This window comes from Nicotiana tabacum, chromosome 7, assembly GCF_000715075.1.
Source record: "Nicotiana tabacum cultivar K326 chromosome 7, ASM71507v2, whole genome shotgun sequence".
NCBI lineage: Eukaryota > Viridiplantae > Streptophyta > Magnoliopsida > Solanales > Solanaceae > Nicotiana > Nicotiana tabacum.
In genome coordinates this window covers 121,948,701-121,974,544 of record NC_134086.1, presented here as the reverse complement: position 1 = coordinate 121,974,544, position 25,844 = coordinate 121,948,701, and the positions used below count along the sequence as shown (strand labels likewise).

The window sequence follows — 25,844 nt, the reverse complement described above, 5'->3', positions numbered from 1 at the left end:
CCAGAAAACTATGCGTTGTGGAGTAGAGCGATGAAATTGGCACTCCGGGGAAAGAGCAAGCTGGAATTTGTGGATAGATCATGTGTGAAAAGCATGTATAAAGTTGAATTGGCAGAACAATGGGAGAAATATAATGAAATTGTTCGCTCATGGATTGGTAGTATTGTTTCTAAAGAATTGATACCTAGCATCGTATATGCATCGAATGCAAGAAAGGTTTGGGCTGATTTTGAGGAGAGATTTGATAGATTAAATCTAACTAGGATCTATCATCTATGGACTGCTATTGCATCTCTGAGATAGGAGACTCATTCAGTTACTAGCTACTATTCTAAGATGAAAGATTTGTGGGATGAATTGGATGTAATTACACCTTTAGCGTCATGTGATTATGAAGAATCTAGGTCATCTATAGAGTTATTGAAAAATATACGATAACTGCTATTTATCATGGGGTTGAATGAAAGCTATGGGAATATTAGGAGCAATATTTTAGCTAAAAGGCCTATAATCACTGTGAATGAGGCTTATGCAATAGTCACAGAAGAGGAAAACCAAAGAACCATGGGGGTTACAGACAAATCTACTCACAATGATGCCAGGAAAGAGTCATGAATTCAGACAAAAACGGCTAGGATTAGTCTGTGATTACTGTGGTTATAAAGGACACCTCATGAAAAATTATTACATGATAGTAGGATACCCACCAGATTTCAAAAGCAAGAACAAAGGTCAAAACTCAGGAGGAAAGACCTATGTAAATAATACAACCACCACTGAGATAAAGCAGGAGGTTATGATGCCAACTCAAGGAAATTTCTTTACTGAGGAACAATATAAACAATTGGTAAATTTATTGCAGAAAACAAACACAAGTGACTGTTCTACAAATACTGCAAGTATTATTGCTTTAATAGCAAATGTAGCCGCTAATGATCATGTTTGGATAGTTGACTCAGGTGTAACACATCATGTGACACATTGCAAAAATGCTCTAAGTATTCTTAAAAAAGCAAACAATAGAACATATGGAGTACAGTTACCAACCGACAATAAGGTAGACATAACACATACAGGAGATGCAATAGTGTTAGGAGACAAAACTATTGAAGGACTTCTATATGTACCAGATTTTAAATTCCATCGATTATCAGTATCTAAACTTACTAAGAAATTGTGTTGCTCAATAGGTTTTTACCCTGATTTCTGCATATTTCAAGGGCTCTACAATGGCAACGTGATGGGAATGGAGAGAGAAAATAATAGATTGTACCTGATAAAAGAGAATCTACCAATAATAGCAGCAAGCTTCTTAAAGGAATATGGAGATACATGATTGTGGCATTTGAGACTAGGTCATGCATCAGCAAAGTCTATGTGATGATCCAAAAGGTTATCACTTGTTTTAAAAAGAAATTCTGTGTTCTGAGGCCTTAAAACCTCTTTTAGCATCACCTCGATTTGCGTGCACAGTTCGGGCGCATAGCCAGAAATCCTAGATGTGAAAATCTATTAAAAATAATAAATTTTGACTGTAAAATGAGTTAATTTGAATTCGATCAACATTTTGTGTAAACGGACCCGGACCCGTGACGGTCCTAGAGGGTCCGTAGGAAAAATATGGGACTTGGGCGTATGCCCGGAATCGAATTCCGAGGTCCCAGCACGAGAAATGAAATTTCAAAGAAAATTGTTTTTGAGATTGTTTAAAGAAATTTGAAATGAAATTTGATTAGAACAAGATGGTATCGGGCTCGTATTTTGGTTCTGGCGTTCGGTACAGGTCCTATATATGGTTTAAGATATTTTTGTAAAATTTGGTGAAAACGGATATCATTTGATGTGATTCGGACCTAAATTGCTAAAATTGATGTTTTAAGAAGTTTGAGAAAAATCTATGATTTTGGAGGTTTAATATTGAGGTTATTTTGGTGATTTTATTACACGAATAAGTTCATAGGATATTTTTGAGGTTGTGTGTATATTTTGGTGGGAGTCCCGAGGGCTCGGGTGAGTTTTGGATAGGCCACGGGATGCATTTTTGAACATAGAAAATTGCAGAAATTGCAGCTGAGCATAGCAGGCCCGCAGGCTTCGCATTTGTGAAGCCTGGCTCGCAAATGCGATATCGCAAATACGAGTGGCTTTTCGTAATTGCGAAGTAAGCCCAGGCCAGCCCCTTCTCGCAAATGCGAGGACGATCATCGCAAATTCGATGCTCCTGCCGTTGCAAATGCGACATTTATTTCGCAAATGTGAAACTTCCCAACCTGGCCAGTGATCGCAAATGCGACATTTTCTTTCGCAAATGCGAAGGTCCAGCATTTCTGAAGGGTTCGCCATTGCGAACCCCAGTTTGCAATTCCCATAACTGAGACTTGCAACTTTTATACTTAGCCGATTTTAAAACTCATTTTTCATATTCCCTCAAACATAAACACACTTAGGCGATATTTTCAAGAATTCCTTCTTCTCCAAATCAATTGTAAGCCTTTTTAACTAGTTTTCTTCAATAATTAACATCTTTTAACATGATTTCAACTTCAAATCAATGATTTTCATGGGGGAAATTGGGTGTTTTGGGTAGAACCTAGGCTTTTCAAAAATTGGGGATTTGGACATCGTTTTGAGGTCTGATTTCAAAACAAACTACATATTTGAGCTCGTGGGGAAATGGGTAATCGGGTTTTGGTTCGAACCTCGGGTTTTGACCACGTGGGCCCGAGGGCAATTTTGACTTTTTGGGTAAAACTTTGGAAAATTCATTTTCATGCATTCAAATTGATTCATTTAGCTTTTATTGATGTAATTAAGCAACTTGTGGCTCGATACGAGCGAATTGGCGTAGGAATCAAGGGGTAAAGCTATAATTGAAACTTGAGTTGTGTTCGACGCATCGAGGTAAGTGTTCGGTCTAACCTTAGCTTGAGGGATTAGGAGTTGAGTCCTATTTGTTAATTGCTTCTTGTTGAGTACGACGTATAGGCATGGTGACAGGTATCTATATGTTGGAGTCTAGCATGACCGTGAGTCTTAAATTGATAGTTGTTGTGTTCTTAAATGTTACTACAGATGCTTTAATTGATGATTCTCAATATTGAGCAAGGATTTAGTTTATTATCGTGGATTTTATTTATGATTGAGTATTGGTATTAATTAAGCTGAGTAGAAGTTGAGTTAGGATTGGTTATAGCTGATTCTCCCTTGCCGGGATGATTGTTTCAATATTGTTGCTCCCTTGCCGGAAAGTTATTATATTGCTTTTGTTCCCTTACCAGGATTCCTTGTGATTTTGTGCTGGCATGTAAATGGGAGCGGGTGGTACGCCTACCTCAAGAAATTATGAAATGGGAGCGAGTGGTACGCCTACCACAAGATATGATGAAATGGGAGCGGGTGGTACGCCTACCACAAAATATGATGAAATGGGAGCGGGTGGTATGCCTACCATAAGATAAGATGAAATGGGAGTGGGTCGTATGCCTACCACGAGGTTTGATGAAATGGGAGCGGGTGGTACGCTTACCACGATAATTAATAAAATTGGAGCGGGTGGTACGCCTACCACGAGGTTTGATGAAATGGGAGAGGGTGGTACGCCTACCACGAGATTTAATAAAATTGGAGCGGGTGGTACGCCTACCACAAGATATGAGAAATAGGATCGGGTTTCATGCCTGCAACAAGATGTAAACTGAAAGTGAAATTTGCCTTTATTTTCCTTATCCTTGTTAGAAGTTAAATTTTGGTTTCCTTATAATTTTATTGAGATTCTGCCTTATCTGTTATTCCTCGAAGCATGTTTCCCCTCCCCAGATTTAATTGTTTGTTTCTGTCTATCTTTTCTATGTATATATATATATACATAACTGCACAGGTTTATCTAGAGTCTGGTCCTAGCCTCGTCACTACCTCGACGGGGTTAGGCCAGACACTTACCAGCATATGGGGTCGGTTGTGCTGATACTACACTCTGCACTGTGTGCAGATCCCAGAGCAGCTTTCGGACAGTAGTTGGAGTACATCCTTTAGTCCACCGACACATCTAGGTAGCCTTGTAGGCGTCTGCAGGCCCAGCGTCTCGTCTATCCATTTAGATGTTATGTTTTCTTTTGTATCCGAGACAGACTATATTTCCTTTTTCAGACACTTGTTTGTAGCATTCCTAGACAGTCCGCGAATATTATGACACCAGTTTCTGGGTAGAGATATATGTTGGATTTTTATTCATATCGGTTTGGGTATTATATTTATATAAGTCTTCTGCTTAAATTTCATCTTTCGTCATTATTTAAATGCTGATTACCTGCTAATTTAATTGGTTAAAAAGGCGAAAATGGAGGAGGTTGAATTTTTTAAATTTCGTGGCTTGCCTAGCTTCTATGAGTAGGCGTCATCACGACTCCCGAGGGTGGAAAATATGGATCGTGACAAGTTGGTATCAGAGGTCTAGGTTACATAGGTCTCATAATTTATGTACAAGCTCAGTATAGTCTGAGGGATCGGTACGGAGACGTCTGTATTTATTCCCTAGAGGCTACAGGGTTAGGAAAAACTTCACATTCGTTCTTTCTTGTTGTGCGGTTTGTTTCTCAATGCTAATTGAATTTCTACACTGTTCTTTCGCTGATGGCGAGAATACACACTTCCTCATCCACCGCTCAGCAGCTCGAGCCCCCAACAACAGCTTCTACGAGGCGCAGAGGGCGAGGCCGAGGCCGTGCTAGAGGCCAAGGTAGGGGCAAAGCTCAGCCCCGAGTAGCAACACCAGTGACAGAGCCTCATGTTGATTTTGATGAGGAGGTTCGAGCCCCAGGTGGGCCCAGCTCAGGTCCTAGAGGGGTTTATTGCTACCCCAGTTCTTCAAGATGCTCTGGTCCGATTAGTAGGCCTCATGGAAAGTGTCACCCGGGCACGCTTGCTTCCTGTAGCACCAGCCGTCTCTCAAGTTGGATGAGGGGCTCAGACTCCTGCTACTCGTACTCCGGAGCAGGTAGCTCCCCAGATTCAAACTCCAGTTGTTCAACCAGTTGGAGCAGTTCAGCCGGGTATGGTAGCTCAGACCGGCGATGGAGCGGCTATGTCTACCGATACTTTGTGGAGGCTGGATAGGTTTACCAAGCTCTTCACTACTACTTTCAGCGACGCATCTGCTGAGGATCCCCAGGATTACCTAGACAGCTTCCACGAGGTTCCCAGGAACATGGGTATTGTTGAGACCAATGGGGCCGATATTGCTACGTTTTGCTTGTCTGGATCCGCCAAGACTTGGAGGAGGGATTATTGCTTAGCTAGACCAGTCGAATCGCCAGCCTTGACTTGGGAGCAGTTCACACAGCTATTTCTGGAGAAGTTTCTCCCTATTACTCAGAGAGAGGCCTATTGGAGGCAGTTTGAGCACCTCCAGCAGGGTTCCATGATTGTTACCCAGTATGAGACCAGGTTCATCGACTTAGCTCGCCATGCTCTTGTCATACTACCTATCGAGAGAGAAAGAGTGAGGAGGTTTATTGATGGTCTTATTCAGCTAATTCATCTTCAGATGACTAGGGAGTGAGATATTTTTCTAAGAGGCGGCTAATGTGGCCAGGAGAGTGGAGATGGTCCTGTCACGTGGAGGTGGTCATGGGTCGGATAAGAGGCCCCGTCATTCAGGCAGATTCAGTGGTACCTCGTTTGGAGGTAGAGATTTATATGGTAGAGGTCATCCTCCTAGGCTTTTCCAGTCAGCACTCCAGGTTTCTCACGGTGCATTAGGTAGTCGTGGTCCTCAGATGCAGTATTTTGATCAGCAGTCCTACAGTGTGCCACCAGCACCTATCAGTGCACCACCGCTTCAGAGTTTCCAGGGTCGTCAGTTCTAGCAGCCAAGGGCTTGTTTTACTTGTGGCGACACGAGGCACATTGCTAGGTATTGCCCTCGAGCTTCTAGCAGTTCTTCGCATCAGGGTTCCCGTGCTATGGTTCAGGCACCAGATGTTCCACAGCCCACCCAGCCAGCTAGAGGTGGGGGTAGAGGTGCTAGAGGTGGAGGTAGAGGTACTAGAGGTGGAGCTCAGGCCGCCAGAGGTGGAGGCCAGCCAGCAGCAGGCTGTCCTAGAGAGGTAGTTTAGGGTGGTGGGGTCCAGCCCTATGTTATGCTCTCCCAATCAGGCCCAAGGCTGAGGCTTTAGATGTAGTTATTACAGGTACAGTTCTGGTTTGTGATAGAGATGTTTCAGTGTTGTTTGATCCAGGGTCTACATACTCGTATGTGTCATCTTATTTTGCATCGTATTTGATCATGCCTAGTGATTCATTGAGTGTTCCTATTTATGTGTCTACACTGGTGGGTGATTCTATTGTGGTCGATCGAGTCCATCGTTCTTGTGTTGTGGTGATTGGGGTCTTGAGACTCATGTAGATTTGTTGCTTTTAGATATGGTTGATTTCGATGTTATATTGGGGATGAACTGGTATTACCTTACACGCTATCTTGGACTATCATGCCAAGATTGTGACCTTAGCTTTACCGGGTATAAGAGACTCCTGGTCATTCTACCTGCAGTATTATATCGTATGTGAAGACTCGGCGTATGGTCGAGAAGGGGTGTTTGGATTTTTTGGCATATGTTCGTGATTCCAGTGCTGAGGTTTCATCTATTGATTTTGTGCTCGTTGTTCCTGAGTTCCCTGAGGTATTCCCTTCGGACCTGCCGGGTATGTCACCCGACAGGGATATTGACTTTTGCATTAATTTGGCTCTGGGCACTCAACCCATTTCTATTCTGTCGTATCGTATGGTCCCTCCGGAGTTGAAAGAGTTGAAGGAGTAGTTGCAAGACTTGCTTGAGAAGGGTTTCATTAGACCTAGTGTTTTGCCTTGGGGTGTACCGGTGTTGTTTGTTAAGAAGAAGGATGGGTTGATGAGAATGTGTATTGATTACCGGCAGTTGAACAAGGTTACGATCAAGAATAAGTATCCATTACCGAGGATTGATGATTTGTTTGATAAGCTTCAGGGTGCCAAGGTATTTTCAAATATTGACTTGAGATCTGGCTACCATCAGTTGAGGATTAGGGAATCCGATGTCCCTAAGACATCATTCCACACTCGGTATGGGCGCTATGAGTTCCTGGTTATGACATTCGGGTTGAAAAATGCCCCAGCAGCCTTTATGGATTTGATGAACCGAGTGTTCAGGCCTTATTTGGACTCATTCGTGATAGTCTTCATTGATGATATTTTGATATATTTCCGTAGCCGAGAGGAGCACGAGCAGAACCTTAGAGTGGTTCTTCAGACCTTGAGGGATAGTCAGTTATATGCTAAGTTCTCGAAGTGTGAGTTCTGGTTGAGTTCAGTTGCATTCCTGGGTCATGTTGTTTCAGCAGAGGGTATTCAGGTGGATCCAAAGAATATTGAGGCAGTTAAGAATTGGCCTAGACCAGTGTCAGCTACAGAGATTCGGAGTTTCTTGGGATTGGCAGGCTACTACCATCGGTTCGTGGAGGGGTTCTCATCTATCACAGCCCTGATGACCAGGTTGACCCAGAAGGGTGCCCAATTCAGATGGTCGAACGAGTGTGAGTCGAGCTTTCAGAAGCTCAAGATAGCTCTGGCTACGGCATCGGTGTTGGTTTTGCCTATAGGTTTAGGGCCTTACACAGTCTATTGTGATGTATCTCGTATTGGACTTGGTGCAGTATTGATGCAAGATGGCAAGGTCATTGACTATGCTTCGCGGCAGTTAAATATTCATGAGAAGAACTATCTGGTTCATGATTTAGAGTTGGCAGCCTTTGTTCACGCATTGAAGATTTGGAGGCATTATCTGTATGGTGTGGCATGTGAGGTGTTCACGGATCACACAAGTCTTCAGTATTTGTTCAAGCAAAGGAGTTGATTTTGAGGTTGAGGAGGTGGTTGGAGTTGTTGAAAGACAATGATATCACCATCTTATATCATCCGGGAAAGGACAATGTGGTGGCCTTTACTCTGAGTAGGAAGTCAGCCAGTATGGGCAGTCTTGCTTATATTCCGGTCGGTGAGAGGCCGCTTACTTTGGATGTTCAGGCTTTGGCCAATTAGTTCGTGAGGTTGGATGTTTTTGAGCCCAGCCGTGTGTTAGCTTGCACAGTCACTCGTTCTTCATCATTGGAGCGTATCCGAGATCGGCAGTATGATGCTCCCCATTTGTGTGTCCTCAGAGACACGGTGCAGCGCGGAGGTTCCAAGCAAGTTACCTTATATGATGATAGAGTTTTGAGATTATAGGGTCGAGTGTACGTGCCAAATGTGGATGGGCTTCGGGACTTGATTTTAGAGGAGCCCATAGCTCCCGGTACTCTATTCATTCGGGCGCCGCGAAGATGTATTAGGATTTGCGGCAACATTATTGGTGGCGCAGAATGAAGAAGGATATTGTTGCATATGTGGCTCGGTGTTTAAATTGTCAGCAGGTTAAGTATGAGCATCAGAGGCCTTGTGGTTTATTTCAGAAGATTGAGCTTCCCTAGTGGAAGTGGGAGCGGATCACTATGGACTTTGTTGTTGGACTCCCGCAGACTCGGAGGAAGTTCAACGTAGTATGGGTCATTGTTGATAGGTTGACCAAGTCAGCGCATTTCATTCCTGTGGCAGTCTCATATTCATCTGAGAGGTTAACTGAGATCTATATTCGGGAGATTGTTCGTCTTCATGGTGTGTCTGTGTCTATCAATTCGGACTGAGGTACGTAGTTTACCTCGCATTTCTGGAGAGTAGTTTAGCGAGAGTTGGGCACTCAGGTTGAGTTGAGTATAACATTTCATCCTCAGACGGACGGGCAGTCCGAGCGGACTATTCAGATTTTGGAGGATATGCTCCGAGCTTGTGTCATTGACTTTGGAGGTTCGCGGGATCAGTTCTTGCCTTTAGCAGAGTTTTCCTATAACAACAGCTACCAGTAGAGTATCCAGATGGCTCCTTATGAGGCTTTATATGATAGGTGGTGTCGATCTCCGGTTGGATGGTTTGAGCTAGAAGAGGCTTGGTTGTTGGGTACGGATCTGGTTCAGGAGGCCTTGGACAAGTTCAGGATTATTCAGGATAGGCTTCATACAGCTCAGTCCAGGCAAAAGAGTTATGCAGACCGCAAGGTTTGAGATGTGGCTTTTATGGTCGGTGAGCGGGTATTGCTCTGAGTGTCGTCTATGAAGGGCGTGATGAGATTTGGGAAGAAGGGCAAGCTTAGCCCTAGGTTCATTGGCCCATTTGAGATTCTTGATCCAGTGGAAGAGGTGGCTTATAGACTTGATTTGCCGCCGAGCTTACCAGCCGTGCATCTAGTGTTTCATGTGTCCATGCTTCGGAAGTATCACAACGATCCATCCCACGTGTTAGATTTCAGCACTGTCCAGTTGGACAAGGACTTGTCTTATGAAGAGGAGCCGGTAGCTATTCTAGATCGGTAGGTTCGTCAGTTGAGATCGAAGAGTTTTCCTTCTATTCGTGTTCAGTGGAGAGGTCAGCCTCCTAAGGCATCAACATGGGAGTCCGAGTCTGATATGCGGAGCCGTTATCCTCATCTTTTCCCTGACTCAGGTACTTACTTCTTCTCTCCGTTCGAGGACCAACGGTTGTTTTAGAGGTGGAGAATATGATGACCCAAAAGGTCATCACTTGTTTTAAAATGAAATTCTGTGTTCTGAGGCCTTAAAAACCTCTTTTTCCATCACCTCGATTTGCGTACGCAGTCCGAGCGCGTAGCCAGAAAGCCTAGATGTGAAAATCTGTGAAAAATGATAATTTTTTACCATAAAATGAGCTAATTTGACTTCAGTCAACATTTTGGATAAACGGACCCGGACCCGTGATTTGACGGTCTCGGAGGGTCTATAGGAAAATATGTGACTTGGGCGTATGCCCGGAATCGAATTTCGAGGTCCCAAGCCCGAGAAATTAATTTTCAAAGGAAATTATTTTCAGAAATTGTTTAAAGAAATTTGAAATGAAATTTGATTAGAATTTGATGGTATCGGGCTCGTATTTTGGTTCTGGCGTTCGGTACAGGTCCTATATATGGTTTAAGACATTTTTGTAAAATTTGGAGAAAAACGGATATCATTTGATGTGATTCGGACCTAAATTGCTAAAGTTGATGTTTTAAGAAGTTTGAGAAAATTCTATGATTTTGGAGGTTTAATTCGTTGTTATTGAGGTTATTTTGGTGATTTTATTACACGAATAAGTTCGTAAGATATTTTTGAGGTTGTATGTATATTTGGGTGGGAGCCCCGAGGGCTCGGGTGAGTTTTGGATAGGCCATGGGATGCATTTTTGAACTTAGAAAATTGCAGAAATTGCAGCTGAGCATAGCAGGCCTGCAGGCTTCGCATTTGCGAAGCCTGGCTCGCAAATGCGAGTGGCTTTTCGCAATTGCGAAGTAAGCCTAGGCCATCCCCTTCTCGCAAATGTGAGGACGATCATTGCAAATGTGATGCTCCTGCCGTCGCAAATGCGACCTTTATTTCACAAATGCGAAACTTCCCAGCCTGTTCAGTGATCGCAAATGCGACCAATGTGCCGCAAATGTGGAAGTTGCAAATGCGACATTTTCTTTCGCAAATGTGAAGGTCCAGCATTTCTGAAGGGTTCGCAATTGCAAATCCCAGTTCGCAATTCCCATAACTGAGACCTGCAACTTTTATACTTAGCCGATTTTAAAACCCATTTTTCATATTCCCTCAAACATAAACACACTTAGGTGATTTTTTCAAGGATTCCTTCTTCTCCAAATCAATTGTAAGTCGTTTTTAACTAGTTGTCTTCAATCATTAACATCTTTTAACATGATTTCAACTTCAAATCAATGATTTTCATGGGGGAAATTGGGTGTTTTGGGTAGAACCTAGGTTTTTCAAAAATTGGGGATTTGGACCTCAATTTGAGGTCCGATTTCAAAACAAATTACATATTTGAGCTCGTGGGGGAATGGGTAATCGAGTTTTGGTTCGAACTTCGGGTTTTGACCAAGTGGGCCTGGGGGCGATTTTGACTTTTTGGGTAAAACTTTGGAAAACTCATTTTCATGCATTCAAATTGATTCATTTAGCGTTTAATGATGTAATTAAGTAACTTGTGGCTAGATACAAGCGAATTGGCAGAGGAATCAAGGGGTAAAGCTATAATTGAAACTTGAGTTGTGTTTGAGGCATCGAGGTAAGTGTTCGGTCTAACCTTAGCTTGAGGGATTAGGAGTTGAGTCCTATTTGTTAATTGCTTCTTGTTGAGTACGACGTATAGGCATGGTGACGGGTATCTATACGTTGGAGTCGAGCATGACCGTGAGTCTTAAGTTGATAGTTGTTGTGTTCTTAAATGTTACTACGAATGCTTTAATTGATGATTCTCGATATTGAGCAAGGATTTAGTTTATTCCCGTGGATTTTATTTATGATTGAGTATTGGTATTAATTAAGCTGAGTAGAAGTTGAGTTAGGATTGGTTATAGCTGATTCTCCCTTGCCGGGATGATTGTTTCAATATTGTTGCTCCCTTGCCGGAAAGTTATTATATTGCTTTTGTTCCCTTACCAGGATTCCTTGTGATTTTGTGCTGGCATGTAAATGGGAGCGGGTGGTACGCCTACCTCAAGAAATTATGAAATGGGAGCGAGTGGTATGCCTACCACAAGATATGATGAAATGGGAGCGGGTGGTACGCCTACCACAAGATATGATGAAATGGGAGCGGGTGGTACGTGATAAGTTAGGATTTTAACATGTTTTATGCCCCTACTTGCCTATGCTTTGATCATATATTGTTACAAAATAGTCCTAAAACGCTCACAAGTTGTGCTTGATCGCAGGTTTGATTGACAAAGTGATGAAATGTCAAAGATCGGCTCAAAAAGTAGTGAAACCTGCTCAAATATCAAAGACCAAGAAATTTAAGAAAAGAAGGCCTAGTGCGAACCACGCAAAGTGGAATGCGGCCGCACTAGGTGGTTCAGAGAGTTGGTGAATCAGGCTAGAAGAAGTGCTGTCACAGTACACATCTCGCGGACCGCGGTGAAGGCTCCGCAGCCGCACTACTCTTTTGTGTGGTTCGCGGTCATGAGATTCAGAGAGATGAAGTTTGCAAAGCCAGTGCCATGCGCTCCGCGGTCGTGGTTGCACGGACCACGCCAACTCCCTCCGCGGTCTTGGTCCATTCTACGCGGTCCGCGGAGTCCAAGTTCAGAGAAACAGAAGTAAGCCCCGTGCAGCCGCAGTCCATTTAATGCGGCCCGCACTGACCCCGTAGGGGTATTTTTGTCCAATTTTTCCAGCCTAGTATAAAAAGAACATTGTACCATTTTTTAGGTAATCAGATACATTAGTAGAGAGCTGCTCTTGTGAGAACGTATTTTGTAGCCCTTTTGGCACTTTTGCTTCACATTTACGATAAATTCTTGCAATTTAATTTTAGCAATTAATTTATATGTGATGATAGGCTATAATTACGTATTTTAGTCGATTATTACACTCTAATTTACTGCACTTTAGTTGAGTTTGCGCTTTAATCGCTAATGTTTTGCACTAACGATGTGTTTTATGCCTTGTAGGAGTGATTCCGAGCTATATAGATGTTATGGAATGAATTCAAGTGATTTGGAGCTTTGAATTCTGAGTAAAAGCCCAAGGAATTAAATCGGGATCGTGTCAGGGGTCAACTTTGATAGTTAAGAATAAACGAAGACTCGAAGGGCATATTGCATACTGTCTAGTAAAATACACATAACATTTTTCTCAGAACTCCATTTTGGCTCCACATTATATGGTTGGAAACCTAACTCAAAGGTCTACAACTTTTATGTTTTAAGTTTGTCCAAATTCTAAATGGAATAGGGCGAAACGCGCGAGATTTGAGCCAATATGAACGAAACCGGGAAAAAGGGCCAGTTGGGCGCCACAGGCAGTGCTTGGCACAACCTGTGGCGCCAAAAATAGTATGCACAAATAATGGGGCGTCGTGGCCGGGATGGGCGCTGGTGACGTGAAATGTGTTCTATTTTGCCCGGGACAAGTTTATTTCGGCCCTAGACCTACCCAACTGATATAGAAGCAAGATTAAACCTATTTTTGAGGGAGGGGACACACCTTGGAGCAAAAATACACGCAAGATACATTGAGGAGAAAGAACATCTCAGAATTCTTCATCTTTTTCTAGTATTTCCAATTGATTCAAAACTTATGCAATTGTTTGATTACATCATGAGTGGCTAAACACCCATTGTTCTGGGGTTGTGATTTAGCCATGAATATTGTTGTTTAACGTTGACTTGACCTTGATTATAATTCACCAATATATGGTTGTTTCTTCAATTCTGTGTTTAATTGCTTAATTGTCTGGCCAGCAGTTAGGTTCTATTTACTATCTATGTTATGCTTGGGAAAGCTGTGTTTAGATTAGAGAAGAATTGAAGAGAGCATGATCTTAACCTTTAGGGGGGAGTGGATTTGTGGTTAGGATAGGAATATACCTAGTCACCATGCTTAATTAAATATCGTGATCTTACTGTGTTCTTAATAGATTGATTTCATAGGAATATAGGCGTTAATCTATTGAGAATAAGTCAGTAGTACTTCGGGAGAAGGCTATGAGAGCATTTATCGATTAATTAGCAACCATGAGTGAATTATATGAAAGGGAGAGTTAATTAGAACACAATACAATTGGTGAATCGATCATAACTCTGGAATACTTGTCTCTACTGAATACATAACAATCAACTCGTTACTTCATAACTTAGTTATTATTTAGAATTGTAGTATAATATAATCATATTATTGGACTTTGATTTTAGCTGGATTGAATAACAATTTTAGTGATTTAGTGAGTAGTTTACACAAGTCTCTGTGGGTTCGACACTCAACTTATCATTATATTACTTGTCGACCATGTATACTTACGTGTGCGTTTGGGAGAAACAAGTTTTTGGCGCCGTTTTCGAGGACTTGAATATTAAGTACTTGCTAGTTTTTGCTTTAATTGTTTATTTAGTCTAGTCTAACTTTACTTGATTGTTGCTCAGATCTCAGGAACTCTGATTGAATGTGTAGAGTCAGAAGCCAGGACCGACTTCAAGGCTTTGATCCTGAACCTGAGAGAACATTTCACAAGAGGTTGAGGGAAGCAAGGGACACGAATAATATTCAGGCACTTGTTCAATTTCCTGTGGACATGGCAGAGGAGCAACCCATAGCTGTTCAGGAGGTGGCGATACCCAGCATTACTAATGTTATCTCCAGTATAGTGAAGCCTAGGATCACTAGGCACTTTGAGCTGAAATAGAGCATGATCCAGTTACTTCATGCAAATGGACTATTTATGGGTCTTCCACAAGAGGATCGACAACAGCATATTCTGAACTTCTTGGAGATTAGTGATACTTATATCACTAAAGGGGTCACTCCAGATTACGTGAGGCTCACACTTTTTCCATTCTCTGTATTGGGCGAGGATAAGCGATGGCTAAAGGCAGAACTAGCTAATTCCATCACATCATGGAATGATTTGGCAAGAATATTTCTGGCAAGGTTCTTTCCTTCAGGCAAAACTGCAAAGATCAGAAGTGAGATAGTGGCCTTCAAACAGAAAGCGGGAGAATCTTTATACTCAGCTTGGGAAAGGTTCAAGGGGCTACTCAGAGACTGTCCTCATCACAATCATACGAATGAAGTGTTAGCTCACACTTTCATAGAAGGGCTACATGCTGAAACAAAGACTGTGGTAGATGCTGCAGCTGGGGTCAAGTGTTGGAGAAAAGCTTTGACGAGATATATGCATTGTTGAATAAATTCTCCAAGAGCAATCCGGATTGGCAAGGAGAGATGGGCAGACACACAGTGCAAACATTTGTAGGGGTTCTTGATTTAGATGTCGTCTCAGCATTATCAGCGCAGATTTCTACACTGACCAATCAAGTCAACCAGATGAACTTGAGTATCAACAAGCAACAAGCCCAACTAGTGCAACAAGTTCAAATATTTTGTGAAGTATGTGGAGAGGGTCACATGAGCAATCTATGCCTAGAAAATCCAGAGTCTGTATATTTTGTGGGTAATGCAAATCGAGGCCAAACAAATCAGTATGGGGACACTTACAATCCCAACTGGAGGAACCACCCAAACTTCTCTTGGGGTGGAAACCAGGGCACTCAGAATCAATACAGGCCTCAAGCACCTCAACAACAAGATAGACCACCTCATATTGAACAACAAGAGAGTCCTACAAGTCACCTTGAAGACATGTTGAAAAAAGTGATGGTTGAACAGCAAGCCCTCGCCACAACAGTGAAAAATTTGGAGCGTCAAATGGGACAGCTTGCCAGTGCTCAAAACACTAGACCAGTTGGAACTCTTCCAAGTGATACTGAGCCCAATCCTAAAGCTCAAGTCAATGCGGTTACCTTGAGAAATGGAAGAGCACTAGAAGAAGTTCCAAAGAAAAATAAAAATACAGATCATACTGAAGGAGAATTAGCTCCCAATCTAGTTGATGGAAATGAGAAAGATTATAAAGGACTCAAGCCAGTAATTGAGACTAGGCCACCACCTTCATTTTCACAAAGACTGCAGAAGCAAAAAGATGATGCCAAGTACAAGAAATTCCTAGATATTTTGAGCCAAGTGAGTGTGAATCTGCCTTTGGTGGAAATTTTGCAGGAAGTGCCTAAGTATGCAAGGTATCTCAGAGATATTGTGGCAAAAAAACGAAGACATACAGAGTTTGAAACAGTGGCACTTACTGAAGAGTGTAGTGCCAGAGTTCAGAGTAAACTTCCTCCTAAGTTGAAGGATCCTGAGAGTTTCACAATTCTTTTGTCTCTTGGAAAACAGGAAGTTGGTAGAGCCTTGTGTGATTTAGGGGCCAGTATAAATTTGATACCATCCTCTTTGTTCAAGCAACTCGGATTGGGGGCGCTTAGACCTACTACAATCACTTTACAGCTAGCAGATAGGTCACTAGTCATGCCCGAAGGAATTATTGAGAATGTGTTAGTTCGAGTGGGAAAGTTTATTCTTCTTGCTAATTTTATTATTCTTGATTACGAGGCAGATGAGGAAGTGCCCATTATTTTGGGGCGACCATTCTTAGCTACTGGTGGAGCAATTATTGATGTGAGAGCATGGAAGTTAAAAATGAGAGTTGACAATGAAGAGGTCACTTTTAATTTGTACAAGGCACTTAAGCTTCCTAAGCATTATGAGGACTTGTGCATGATTAGTTTGGTAGAATCGAAGAGGATAAAGCAGAGTCCTTATATGAATTATAGTGATCCAGATGGGACAACTGAGTTAAAGGAGGTGGTATTTCCAGTTGAGCGTGTTAAGATGATTGAGAAAAGAACCAGAGATGAAAGAGGAGACCTTCCGAGAACGTGCAAAAAGGCTAGACGTCATAGGAGAAAGAAGAAGAGAAAGCGCCCAGCCTGAGCAGAATAGCAGAGTCGTGCCACGACTATAAATAAGGCGTTTGTTGGGAGGCAACCCAACCTGTATATCTTTTATCTATTGATTAATTTTTTTAGTGTCAAGTTTTGTGTTGCTTTTATTTTGCAGAGTAGAGGAAGTCTGAGTACCCAAAGTTGAAGTTGAGGAGCATGTTTGATCTTAAGTGTGGGGTCGTCCCAGCCCTTAATATTGAGGATCATGTCTGAGCTAGGTCTGAGAGGGTCTCAGGGAGTATTTCTCACCCTTGTTTTAATATTTCTCTATGATCATGCATCGAGGGATATGCATAGTTCAAGTGTGGGGTGGGAGGAATACTACTTGTGCTGTAGTTGTATATTTTGTATTAACTTGTTTTGTTTTGCTTCTTTTCGTAGTTCTAGTGTAGTCAATCTAGTTTAGTATTAGTTGCTTTAAATGAAAAAGAAAAAAAATTATTTGCAAAAGATCGGATTTTTCCCGAATATGGATCTTTTGGACAATTTTCTTGAGGGTTAAAAGTCCGATTTAAAAACACCAAAGAGATTTTTGTTTTTTTATGTGTCATTTTATTTTTTTAGAATAGCTAGGTAGTATTCCTTGATTTTTCTTTGGGCACCGGTTCTTTTCCAAGGATGTAGCTCGAACCGGGCACTTTAATTTCTTTTTAGGAGCAGTTTAGGAAGGAACTGAGTCGTTCTGAGATACTCATTGACATGGTTGATGCTGGCACATTAGGCTATAACATACATTTTGTTTTCTCGTGTATTTGGTTTGACTTGTGAAGCCTAAGTAAAGTAAATAGCCTATTTTGTGACGTCGTTTCTCAGTTGTTTGACTTGTATACCACATAGTGCAATGTTGCTTAAATTTCTCATTTAATTGTACTTCCTTGACTTGAGAGTTGAACAAAACCATCTTGATTGAGTCATGTGCAACATGTGTGTGAGGATTTGTGATTTTCTTTGCTATCCTGTGTAGTCTAGAACTTGCCCCGTGTGTTAATTGAAGCGAAATTGTAAGTTGTGCTATATCTAAGAGATGACGTAGGCATTTTCTTGCTTGATCATAGATGTGCTTGTCACATAAAAATAAAATTTTCCGTTGCTAGACCCTTTGAGCCTATAGACCTTTCTTTTGGCACCCACATACAAGCCATACCCCTATTTTGTTCTTAATTTGATATTGATTGAACCTTTACCTCCTAAGGCACTTAGTCTCTAAAAGAAGTAAGGTGAGATATTTGGGAGTAGTTTTCGAGTGGAAACATGGAAGGGCTCGTTGGTGCACTAAAGTTGAAATCATAAGTTACTAGCCGATGAACTTTAATGTATGGAGTGTGTGAAGAAAAAAAAGAGAGATAAAGGAAAAGAAAAATTGCAAGAAAAGAGAAAAACAAATATGATAGTTCAAATAATGTAGAAAAATACACACCTCCAATTCTTATTGATTTGTGCTAGTGACAAAATAGAGAAGTGCTTAAGTGAAAAGTGGGTTATGTTGTATATGGCAAGTGATTTGGTTGAGAAGAATATGTGCTTGAAGTGTAAATATAGTGTATTAAAGTGCTTAGGAGGGTGAGTCACTATTTCTAAATATATTCTACCCGTCCCTTAGCCTACAATACAACCTAAAAGTCCTAATTGATCCTAGATTTGGCTAGCTTAAATTAGTGGAGATATACATTACGGGCAAGCTTATGGAACGACCACGGGATGCATATGAATTCTTTGTGAGAGTGAGCGAATTTTGTTCAATTGTATGATGTCCTTAAATTATGTTCAAAAGCATATTTGAATGTGTAGACCAATTTATATTCACTCTCGGTTTGTTGGTGAGGGCACATTATCTCATGAATGATTGGCAATGTTGTAAACTTTCTTATTGGGTAAGTGCATAAATTGAGGGTACTTAGTGGTTGCAAGTCGGCTTGTGAGGGTGGGTGGTGACAATTAGGTTATTGGAAATTATTGAATTGAAATATTATACTTGGGCTTGCTTAAATGGGAAGAATGTGAATTTTTGTGTGTTCATGCTTGTGTGCCGGTATTAATCATAGTCAAGGGTATAGTGTGTGGTTAAAAGTTAAAGTGCTCCTCTATAATTGATACTTGTACGTAGTTGGGGGGGGGGGGTATTAGATAGTCCCATTGCTCGAGGACGAGCAACGTTTAAGTGTGGGGTGTTGATGATAGTCTATAGTTACGTATTTTGGTCGATTATTACACTCTAATTTACTGCACTTTAGTTGGGTTTACGCTTTAATCGCTAATGTTTTGCACTAACGATGTGTTTATGCCTTGTAGGAGTGATTCCGAGCTATATAGATGTTATGGAATGAATTGAAGTCATTTTGAGCTTTGAAGTCTGAGTAAAAGCCCAAGGAATTAAGTCGGGATCGTGTCAGGGGTCAACTTTGATAGTTAAGAATAAACGAAGACTCGAGAGGGCATATTGCGTACTGTCTAGAAAATACACATAATATTTTTCTCAGAACTTCATTTTAGCTCCACAATATATGGTTGGAAACCTAACTCAAAGGGCTACAACTTTCATGTTTTACATTTTTCCAAATTCTAAATGGAACAGGGCGAAATGCACGAGATTTGAGCCAATACAAACGAAATTGGGAAAAATGACCAGTTGGGCGCCACAGGCAGTGCCTGGCGCCACCTATGGTGCCAAAAATAGTATGCACAAATAATGGGGCGCCGTGGAGGGCGCCTGGCACCGGGCTAGGCGCTGGTGACGTGAAATGTGTCTTATATTGCCCGGGACAAGTTTATTTCGGCCCTAGACCTACCCAACTGATATAGAAGCAAGACTAAACCTATTTTTGAGGGAGGGGACGCACCTTGGAGCAAAAATACACGCAAGAAACATTAAGGAGCAAGAACATCTCAGAATTCTTCATCTTTTCTAGTATTTTCAATTAATCAAAACTTATGCAATTGTTTGATTACATCATGAGTGGCTAAACACCCATTGTTCTGGGGTTGTGATTTAGCCATGAATATTGTTGTTTAACGTTGACTTGACCTTGATTATAATTCACCAATATATGGTTGTTTCTTCAATTCTGTGTTTAATTGCTTAATTGTCTGGCCAGCAGTTAGGTTCTATTTACTATCTATGCTACGCTTGGGAAAGCCGTGGATTAGAGAAGAATTGAAGAGAGCATGATCTTAACCCTTAGGGGGAGCGGATTTATGGTTAGGATAGGAATATACCTAGTCACCATGCTTAATTAAATATCGTGATCTTAATGAGTTCTTAATAGATTGATTTCATAGGAATATAGGCATTAATCTATTGAGAATAGGTGAGTAGTACTTCGGGAGAAGGATATGAGAGCATTTATCGATTAATTAGCAACCATGAGTGAATTATATGAAAGGGAGAGTTAATTAGAACACAATACGATTGGTGAATCGATCACAACTCTGGAATACTTGTCTCTACTGAATACACAACAATCAACTCGTTACTTCATAACTTAGTTATTATTTAGAATTGTAGTATAATATAATCATATTATTGGACTTTGATTTTAGCTGGATTGAATAACAATTTTAGTGATTTAGTGAGTAGTTTACACAAGTCTCTGTGGGTTCGACAATCAACTTATCATTATATTACTTGTCGACCACGTATACTTACGTATGCGTTTGGGAGCAACAAGTTTTTGGCGTCGTTGTCGGGGACTTGAATATTAAGTACTTGCTGGTTTTTGCTTTAATTGTGTATTTAGTCTAGTCTAACATTACTTGATTGTTTCTCAGATCTCAGGAACTTTGATTGAATGCGTAGGGTCAGAAGCCAGGACCGACTTCAAGGCTTTGATCCTGAACCTGAGAGAACATTTCACAGGAGGTTGAGGGAAGCAAGGGACACGAATAATATTCAGGCACTTGTTCAATTTCTTGTGGACATGGAAGAGGAGCAACCCATGGTTGTTCAGGAGGTGGCGATGCCCAGCATTACTAATGTCACCTCCAGTATAGTGAAGCCCGAGATCATTGGGCACTTTGAGCTGAAACAGAGCATGATCTAGTTAATTCATGCAAACGGGCAATTAATGGGTATTCCACACGAGGATCGACAGCAGCATATTCTGAACTTCTTGGAGATTAGTGATACTTATATCACTAACGGGGTCACTCCAGATTACGTGAGGCTCACACTTTTTCCATTCTCTCTGTTGGGCGAGGCTAAGCAATGGCTAAAGGCAGAACCAGCTAATTCCATCACATCATGGAATGATTTGGCAAGAATATTTCTGGCAAGGTTCTTTCCTTCAGGCAAAACTGCAAAGAGTAGAAGTGAGATAGTAGCCTTCAAACAGAAAGCGGGAGAATCTTTATACTCAGCTTGGGAAAGATTCAAGGGGCTACTCAAAGACTATCTCATCACAATCAGATGAATGAAGTGTTAGCTCACACTTTCATAGAAGGGCTACATGCTAAAACAAAGATCGTGGTAGATGCTGCAGTTGGGGTCAAGTGTTGGAGAAAAGCTTTGACGAGATATATGCATTGTTGAACAAATTCTCCAAGAGCAATCCGGATTGGCAAGGAGAGATGGGCAGACACACAGTGCAAAGGTCTGCAGGGGTTCTTGAGCTAGATGTCGTCTCAGCATTATCAACGCAGATTTCTACACTGACCAATCAAGTCAACCAGATGAACTTGAGTATCAACAAGCAACAAGCCCAACCAGTGCAACATGTTCAAATATTTTGTGAAGTATGTGGAGAGGGTCACATGAGCAATCTATGCCTAGCAAATCCAGAGTCTGTATATTTTGTGGGTAATGCAAATCGAGGCCAAACAAATCAGTATGGGGACACTTACAATCCCAAATGGAGGAACCACCTAAACTTCTCTTGGGGTGGAAACCAGGGCACTCAGAATCAATACAGGCCTCAAGCACCTCAACAATAATATAGACCACCTCAGGTTGAACAACAAGAGAGTCCTATAGTCACCTTGAAGACATGTTGAAAAAAGTGATGGCTGAACAGCAAGCCCTCGCCACAACAGTGAGAAATTTGGAGCGTCAAATGGGACAGCTTGCCAGTGCTCAAAACACTAGACCAGTTGGAGCTCTTCCAAGTGATACTGAGCCCAATCCTAAATCTCAAGTCAATGCGGTTACCTTGAGAAATAGAAGAGCACTAGAAGAAGTTCCAAAGAAAAAGAAGAATGCAGATCATCCTGAAAGAGAATTAGCTCCCAAGCCAGTTGATGGGAATGAGAAAGATGATAAAGGACCCAAGCCAGTAACTGAGGCTAGGCCACCGCCTCCATTTCCACAAAGACTGCAGAAGCAAAAAGATGATGCCAAGTACAAGAAATTCCTAGATATTTTGAGCCAAGTGAGTGTGAATCTGCCTTTGGTGGAAATTTTGCAGGAAGTGCCTAAGTATGCAAGGTATCTCAGAGATATTGTGGCAAAAAAACGAAGACATACAGAGTTTGAAACAGTGGCACTTACTGAAGAGTGTAGTGCCAGAGTTCAAAGTAAACGTCATCCTAAGTTGAAGGATCCTGGGAGTTTCACAATTCCTTTGTCTCTTGGAAAACAAGAAGTTGGTAGAGCCTTGTGTGATTTAGGGGCCAGTATAAATTTGATGACATCCTCTTTGTTCAAGCAACTCAGATTGGGGGCGCTTAGACCTACAACAATCACTTTACAACTAGCAGATAGGTCACTAGTCATGCTCGAAGGAATTATTGAGGATGTGTTAGTTCGAGTGGGAAAGTTTATTCTTCCTACTAATTTTATTGTTCTTAATTACGAGGCAGATGAGGAAGTGCCCATTATTTTGGGGGGAGCATTCTTAGCTACTGGTGGAACAATTATTGATGTGAGAGCAGGGAAGTAAGAAATGAGAGTTGACGATGAAGAGGTCACTTTTAATGTGTACAAGGCACTTAAGCTTCCTAAACATTATGAAGACTTGTGCATGATTACAGTGGTAGAATCGAAGAGGATAAAGCAGAGTCCTTATGTGAATTATAGTGATCCAGATGGGACAACTGAGTTAAAGGAGGTGGTATTTCCAACTGACCGTGTTAAGATGATTGAGAAAAGAACCAGAGATGAAAGAGGAGACCTTCCGAGAACGTGCAAAAAGGCTAGACTTCATAGGAGAAAGAAGAAGAGAAAGCGCCCAGCCTGAGCAGAATAGCAGAGTCGTGCCACGACTATAAATAAGGCGCTTGTTGGGAGGCAACCCAACCTATATATCTTTTATCTATTGATTAATTTTTTTAGTGTCAAGTTTTGTGTTGCTTTTATTTTGCAGAGTAGGGGAAGTCTGAGTACCCAAAGTTGAAGTTGAGGAGCATGTTTGATCTTAAGTGTGGGGTCGTCCCGGCCCTTAATATTGAGGATCATGTCTGAGCTAGGTCTGAGAGGGTCTCAGGGAGTATTTTTCACCCTTGTTTTAATATTTCTCTATGATCATGCATCGAGGGCTATGCATAGTTCAAGTGTGGGATAGGAGGAATACCACATGCTGTAGTTGTATATCTTGTATTAACTTGTTTTGTTTTGTTTCTTTCCGTAGTTCTAGTGTTGTCAATCTAGTTTAGTATTAGTTGCTTTAAATGAAAAAGAAAAAAAAATTATTTGAAAAAGATCGGATTTTTCCCGAAGATGGATCTTTTGGACAATTTTCTTGAGGGATAAAAGTTCGATTTAAAAACACCCAAGAGATTTTTGTTTTTTTATGTGTCGTTTTATTTTTTTAGAATAGCTAGGTAGTATTCCTTGATTTTTCTTTGGGCACCGGTTCTTTTCCAAGGATGTAGCTAGAACCGGGCACTTTAATTTCTTTTTAGGAGCAGTTTAGGAAGAAACTGAGTCATTCTGAGATACTCATTGACATGGTTGATGCTGGCACATTAGGCTATGACATACATTCTGTTTTCCCGTGTATTTGGTTTGACTTGTGAAGCCTAAGTAAAGTAAATAGCCTATTTTGTGACGTCGTTTCTCAGTTGTTTGACTTGTATACCACATAGTGCAATGTTGCTTAAATTTCTCATTTAATTGTACTTCCTTGACTTGAGAGTTGAACAAAACCATCTTGATTGAGTCATGTGCAACATGTGTGTGAGGATTTGTGATTTTCTTTGCTATCCTGTGTAGTCTAGAACTTGCCCCGTGTGTTAATTGAAGCGAAATTATAAGTTGTGATATATCTAAGAGATGACGTAGGCATTTTCTTGCTTGATCATAGATGTGCTTGTCACATAAAAATAAAATTTTCCGTTGCTAGCCCCTTTGAGCCTATAGACCTTTCTTTTGTCACCCACATACAAGCCATACCCCTATTTTGTTCTTAATTTGATATTGATTGAACCTTTACCTCCTAAGGAACTTAGTCGCTAAAAGAAGTAAGGTGATATATTGGGGAGTAGTTTTCGAGTGGAAACATGGAAGGGCTCGTTAGTGCACTAAAGTTGAAATCAAAAGTCACTAGCCGATGAACTTTAATGTATGAAGTGTGTGAAGAAAAAAAAAGAGACAAGGGAAAAGAAAAATTTGCAAGAAAAGAAAAAACAAATATGATAGTTCAAATAATGTAGAAAAATACACACCTCCAATTCTTATTGATTTGTGCTAGTGACAAAATAGAGAAGTGCTTAAGTGAAAAGTGGGCTATGTTGTATATGGCAAGTGATTTGGTTGAGAAAAATATGTGATTGAAGTGTAAATGTAGTGTATTAAAGTGCTTAGGAGGGTGAGTCACTATTTCTAAATATATTCTACCCGTCCCTTAGCCTACAATACAACCTAAAAGTCCTAATTGATCCTAGATTTGGCTAGCTTAAATTAGTGGAGATATACATTACGGGCAAGCTTATGGAATGACCACGGGATGCATATGAATTCTTTGTAAGAGTGACCGAATTTTGTTCAATTGTGTGATGTCCTTAAATTATGTTCAAAAGCATATTTGAATGTGTGGACCAATTTATATTCACTCTCGGTTTGTTGGTGAGGGCACATGATCTCATGAATGATTGGCAATGTTGTAAACTTTCTTGTTGGGTAAGTGCATAAATTGAGGGTGCTTAGTGGTTGCAAGTCGGCTTGTGAGGTTGGGTGGTGACAATTAGGTTATTGGAAATTATTGAATTGAAATATTATACTTGGGCTTGCTCAAACGGGAAGAATGTGAATTTTTGTGTGTTCATGCTTGTGTGCCGGTATTAATCATAGTCAAGGTATAGTGTGTGGTTAAAAGTTAAAGTGCTCCTCTATAATTGATACTTGTACGTAGTTGGGGGAGGGGGGTATTAGATAGTCCCATTGCTCGAGGACGAGCAACGTTTAAGTGTGGGGTGTTGATGATAGGCTATAGTTACATATTTTGGTCGATTATTACACTCTAATTTACTATACTTTATTTGGGTTTGCGCTTTAATCGCTAATGTTTTGCACTAACGATGTGTTTTATGCCTTGTAGGAGTGATTCCGAGCTATATAGATGTTATGGAATGAATTGAAATGATTTTGAGCTTTGAAGTCTGAGTAAAAGCCCAAGGAATTAAGTCGGGATCGTGTCAGGGGTCAACTTTGATAGTTAAGAATAAACGAAGACTCGAGAGGGCATATTGCGTACTGTCTAGTAAAATACACATAACCTTTTTCTCAGAACTTCATTTTGGCTCCACAATATATTGTTGGAAACCTAACTCAAAGGGCTACAACTTTCATGTTTTAAAGTTTTCCAAATTCTAAACGGAACAGGGCAAAACGCGCGAGATTTGAGCCAACACGAACGAAACCGGGAAAAAGGGCCAGTTGGGCGCCACAGGCAGTGCCTGGCGCCACCTATGGTGCCAAAAATAGTATGCACAAATAATGGGGCGCCGTGGAGGGCGCCTGGCGCTGGGCTGGGCGCTGGTGACGTGAAATGTGTCCTATTTTGCTCGGGACAAGTTTATTTCGGCCCTAGACCTACCCAACTGATATAGAAGCAAGACTAAACCTATTTTTGAGGGAGGGGACACACCTTGGAGAAAAAATACACGCAAGAAACATTGAGGAGCAAGAACATCTCAGAATTCTTCATCTTTTTCTAGTATTTCCAATTGATTCAACACTTATGCAATTGTTTGATTAAATAATGAGTGGCTAAACACCCATTGTTCTGGGGTTGTGATTTAGCCATGAATATTGTTGTTTAACGTTGACTTGACCTTGATTATAATTCACCAATATATGGTTGTTTCTTCAATTCTGTGTTTAATTGCTTAATTGTCTGGCCAGCAGTTAGGTTCTATTTACTATCTATGTTATGCTTGGGAAAGCTGTGTTTAGATTAGAGAAGAATTGAAGAGAGCATGACTTAACCCTTAGGGGGAGCGGATTTGTGGTTAGGATAGGAA

At 41.1% G+C, this 25,844-nt stretch overlaps 2 protein-coding genes and 1 non-coding gene across 3 annotated transcripts; 2 read left to right on the top strand and 1 right to left on the bottom strand.

Moving 5' to 3' along the window:
• Positions 1-14,569: 14,569 nt before the first annotated feature.
• On the bottom strand, positions 14,570-14,677 carry LOC142162527 (small nucleolar RNA R71). The gene has a single exon (XR_012693777.1). It is a non-coding gene; the product is annotated as a small nucleolar RNA R71 (small nucleolar RNA).
• A 161-nt stretch (positions 14,678-14,838) lies between these two features.
• LOC107814609 (uncharacterized) lies at positions 14,839-16,443 on the top strand. Its single transcript, XM_016640048.2, has one exon. It carries the CDS (start codon positions 14,839-14,841, stop codon positions 16,441-16,443), a length of 1,605 nt encoding a protein of 534 aa, XP_016495534.2.
• A 5,005-nt stretch (positions 16,444-21,448) lies between these two features.
• On the top strand, positions 21,449-22,324 carry LOC107795301 (uncharacterized). Its single transcript, XM_016617908.2, has one exon. The coding sequence runs from the start codon at positions 21,449-21,451 to the stop codon at positions 22,322-22,324; it is 876 nt and encodes a 291-aa protein (XP_016473394.2).
• Positions 22,325-25,844: the final 3,520 nt, after the last annotated feature.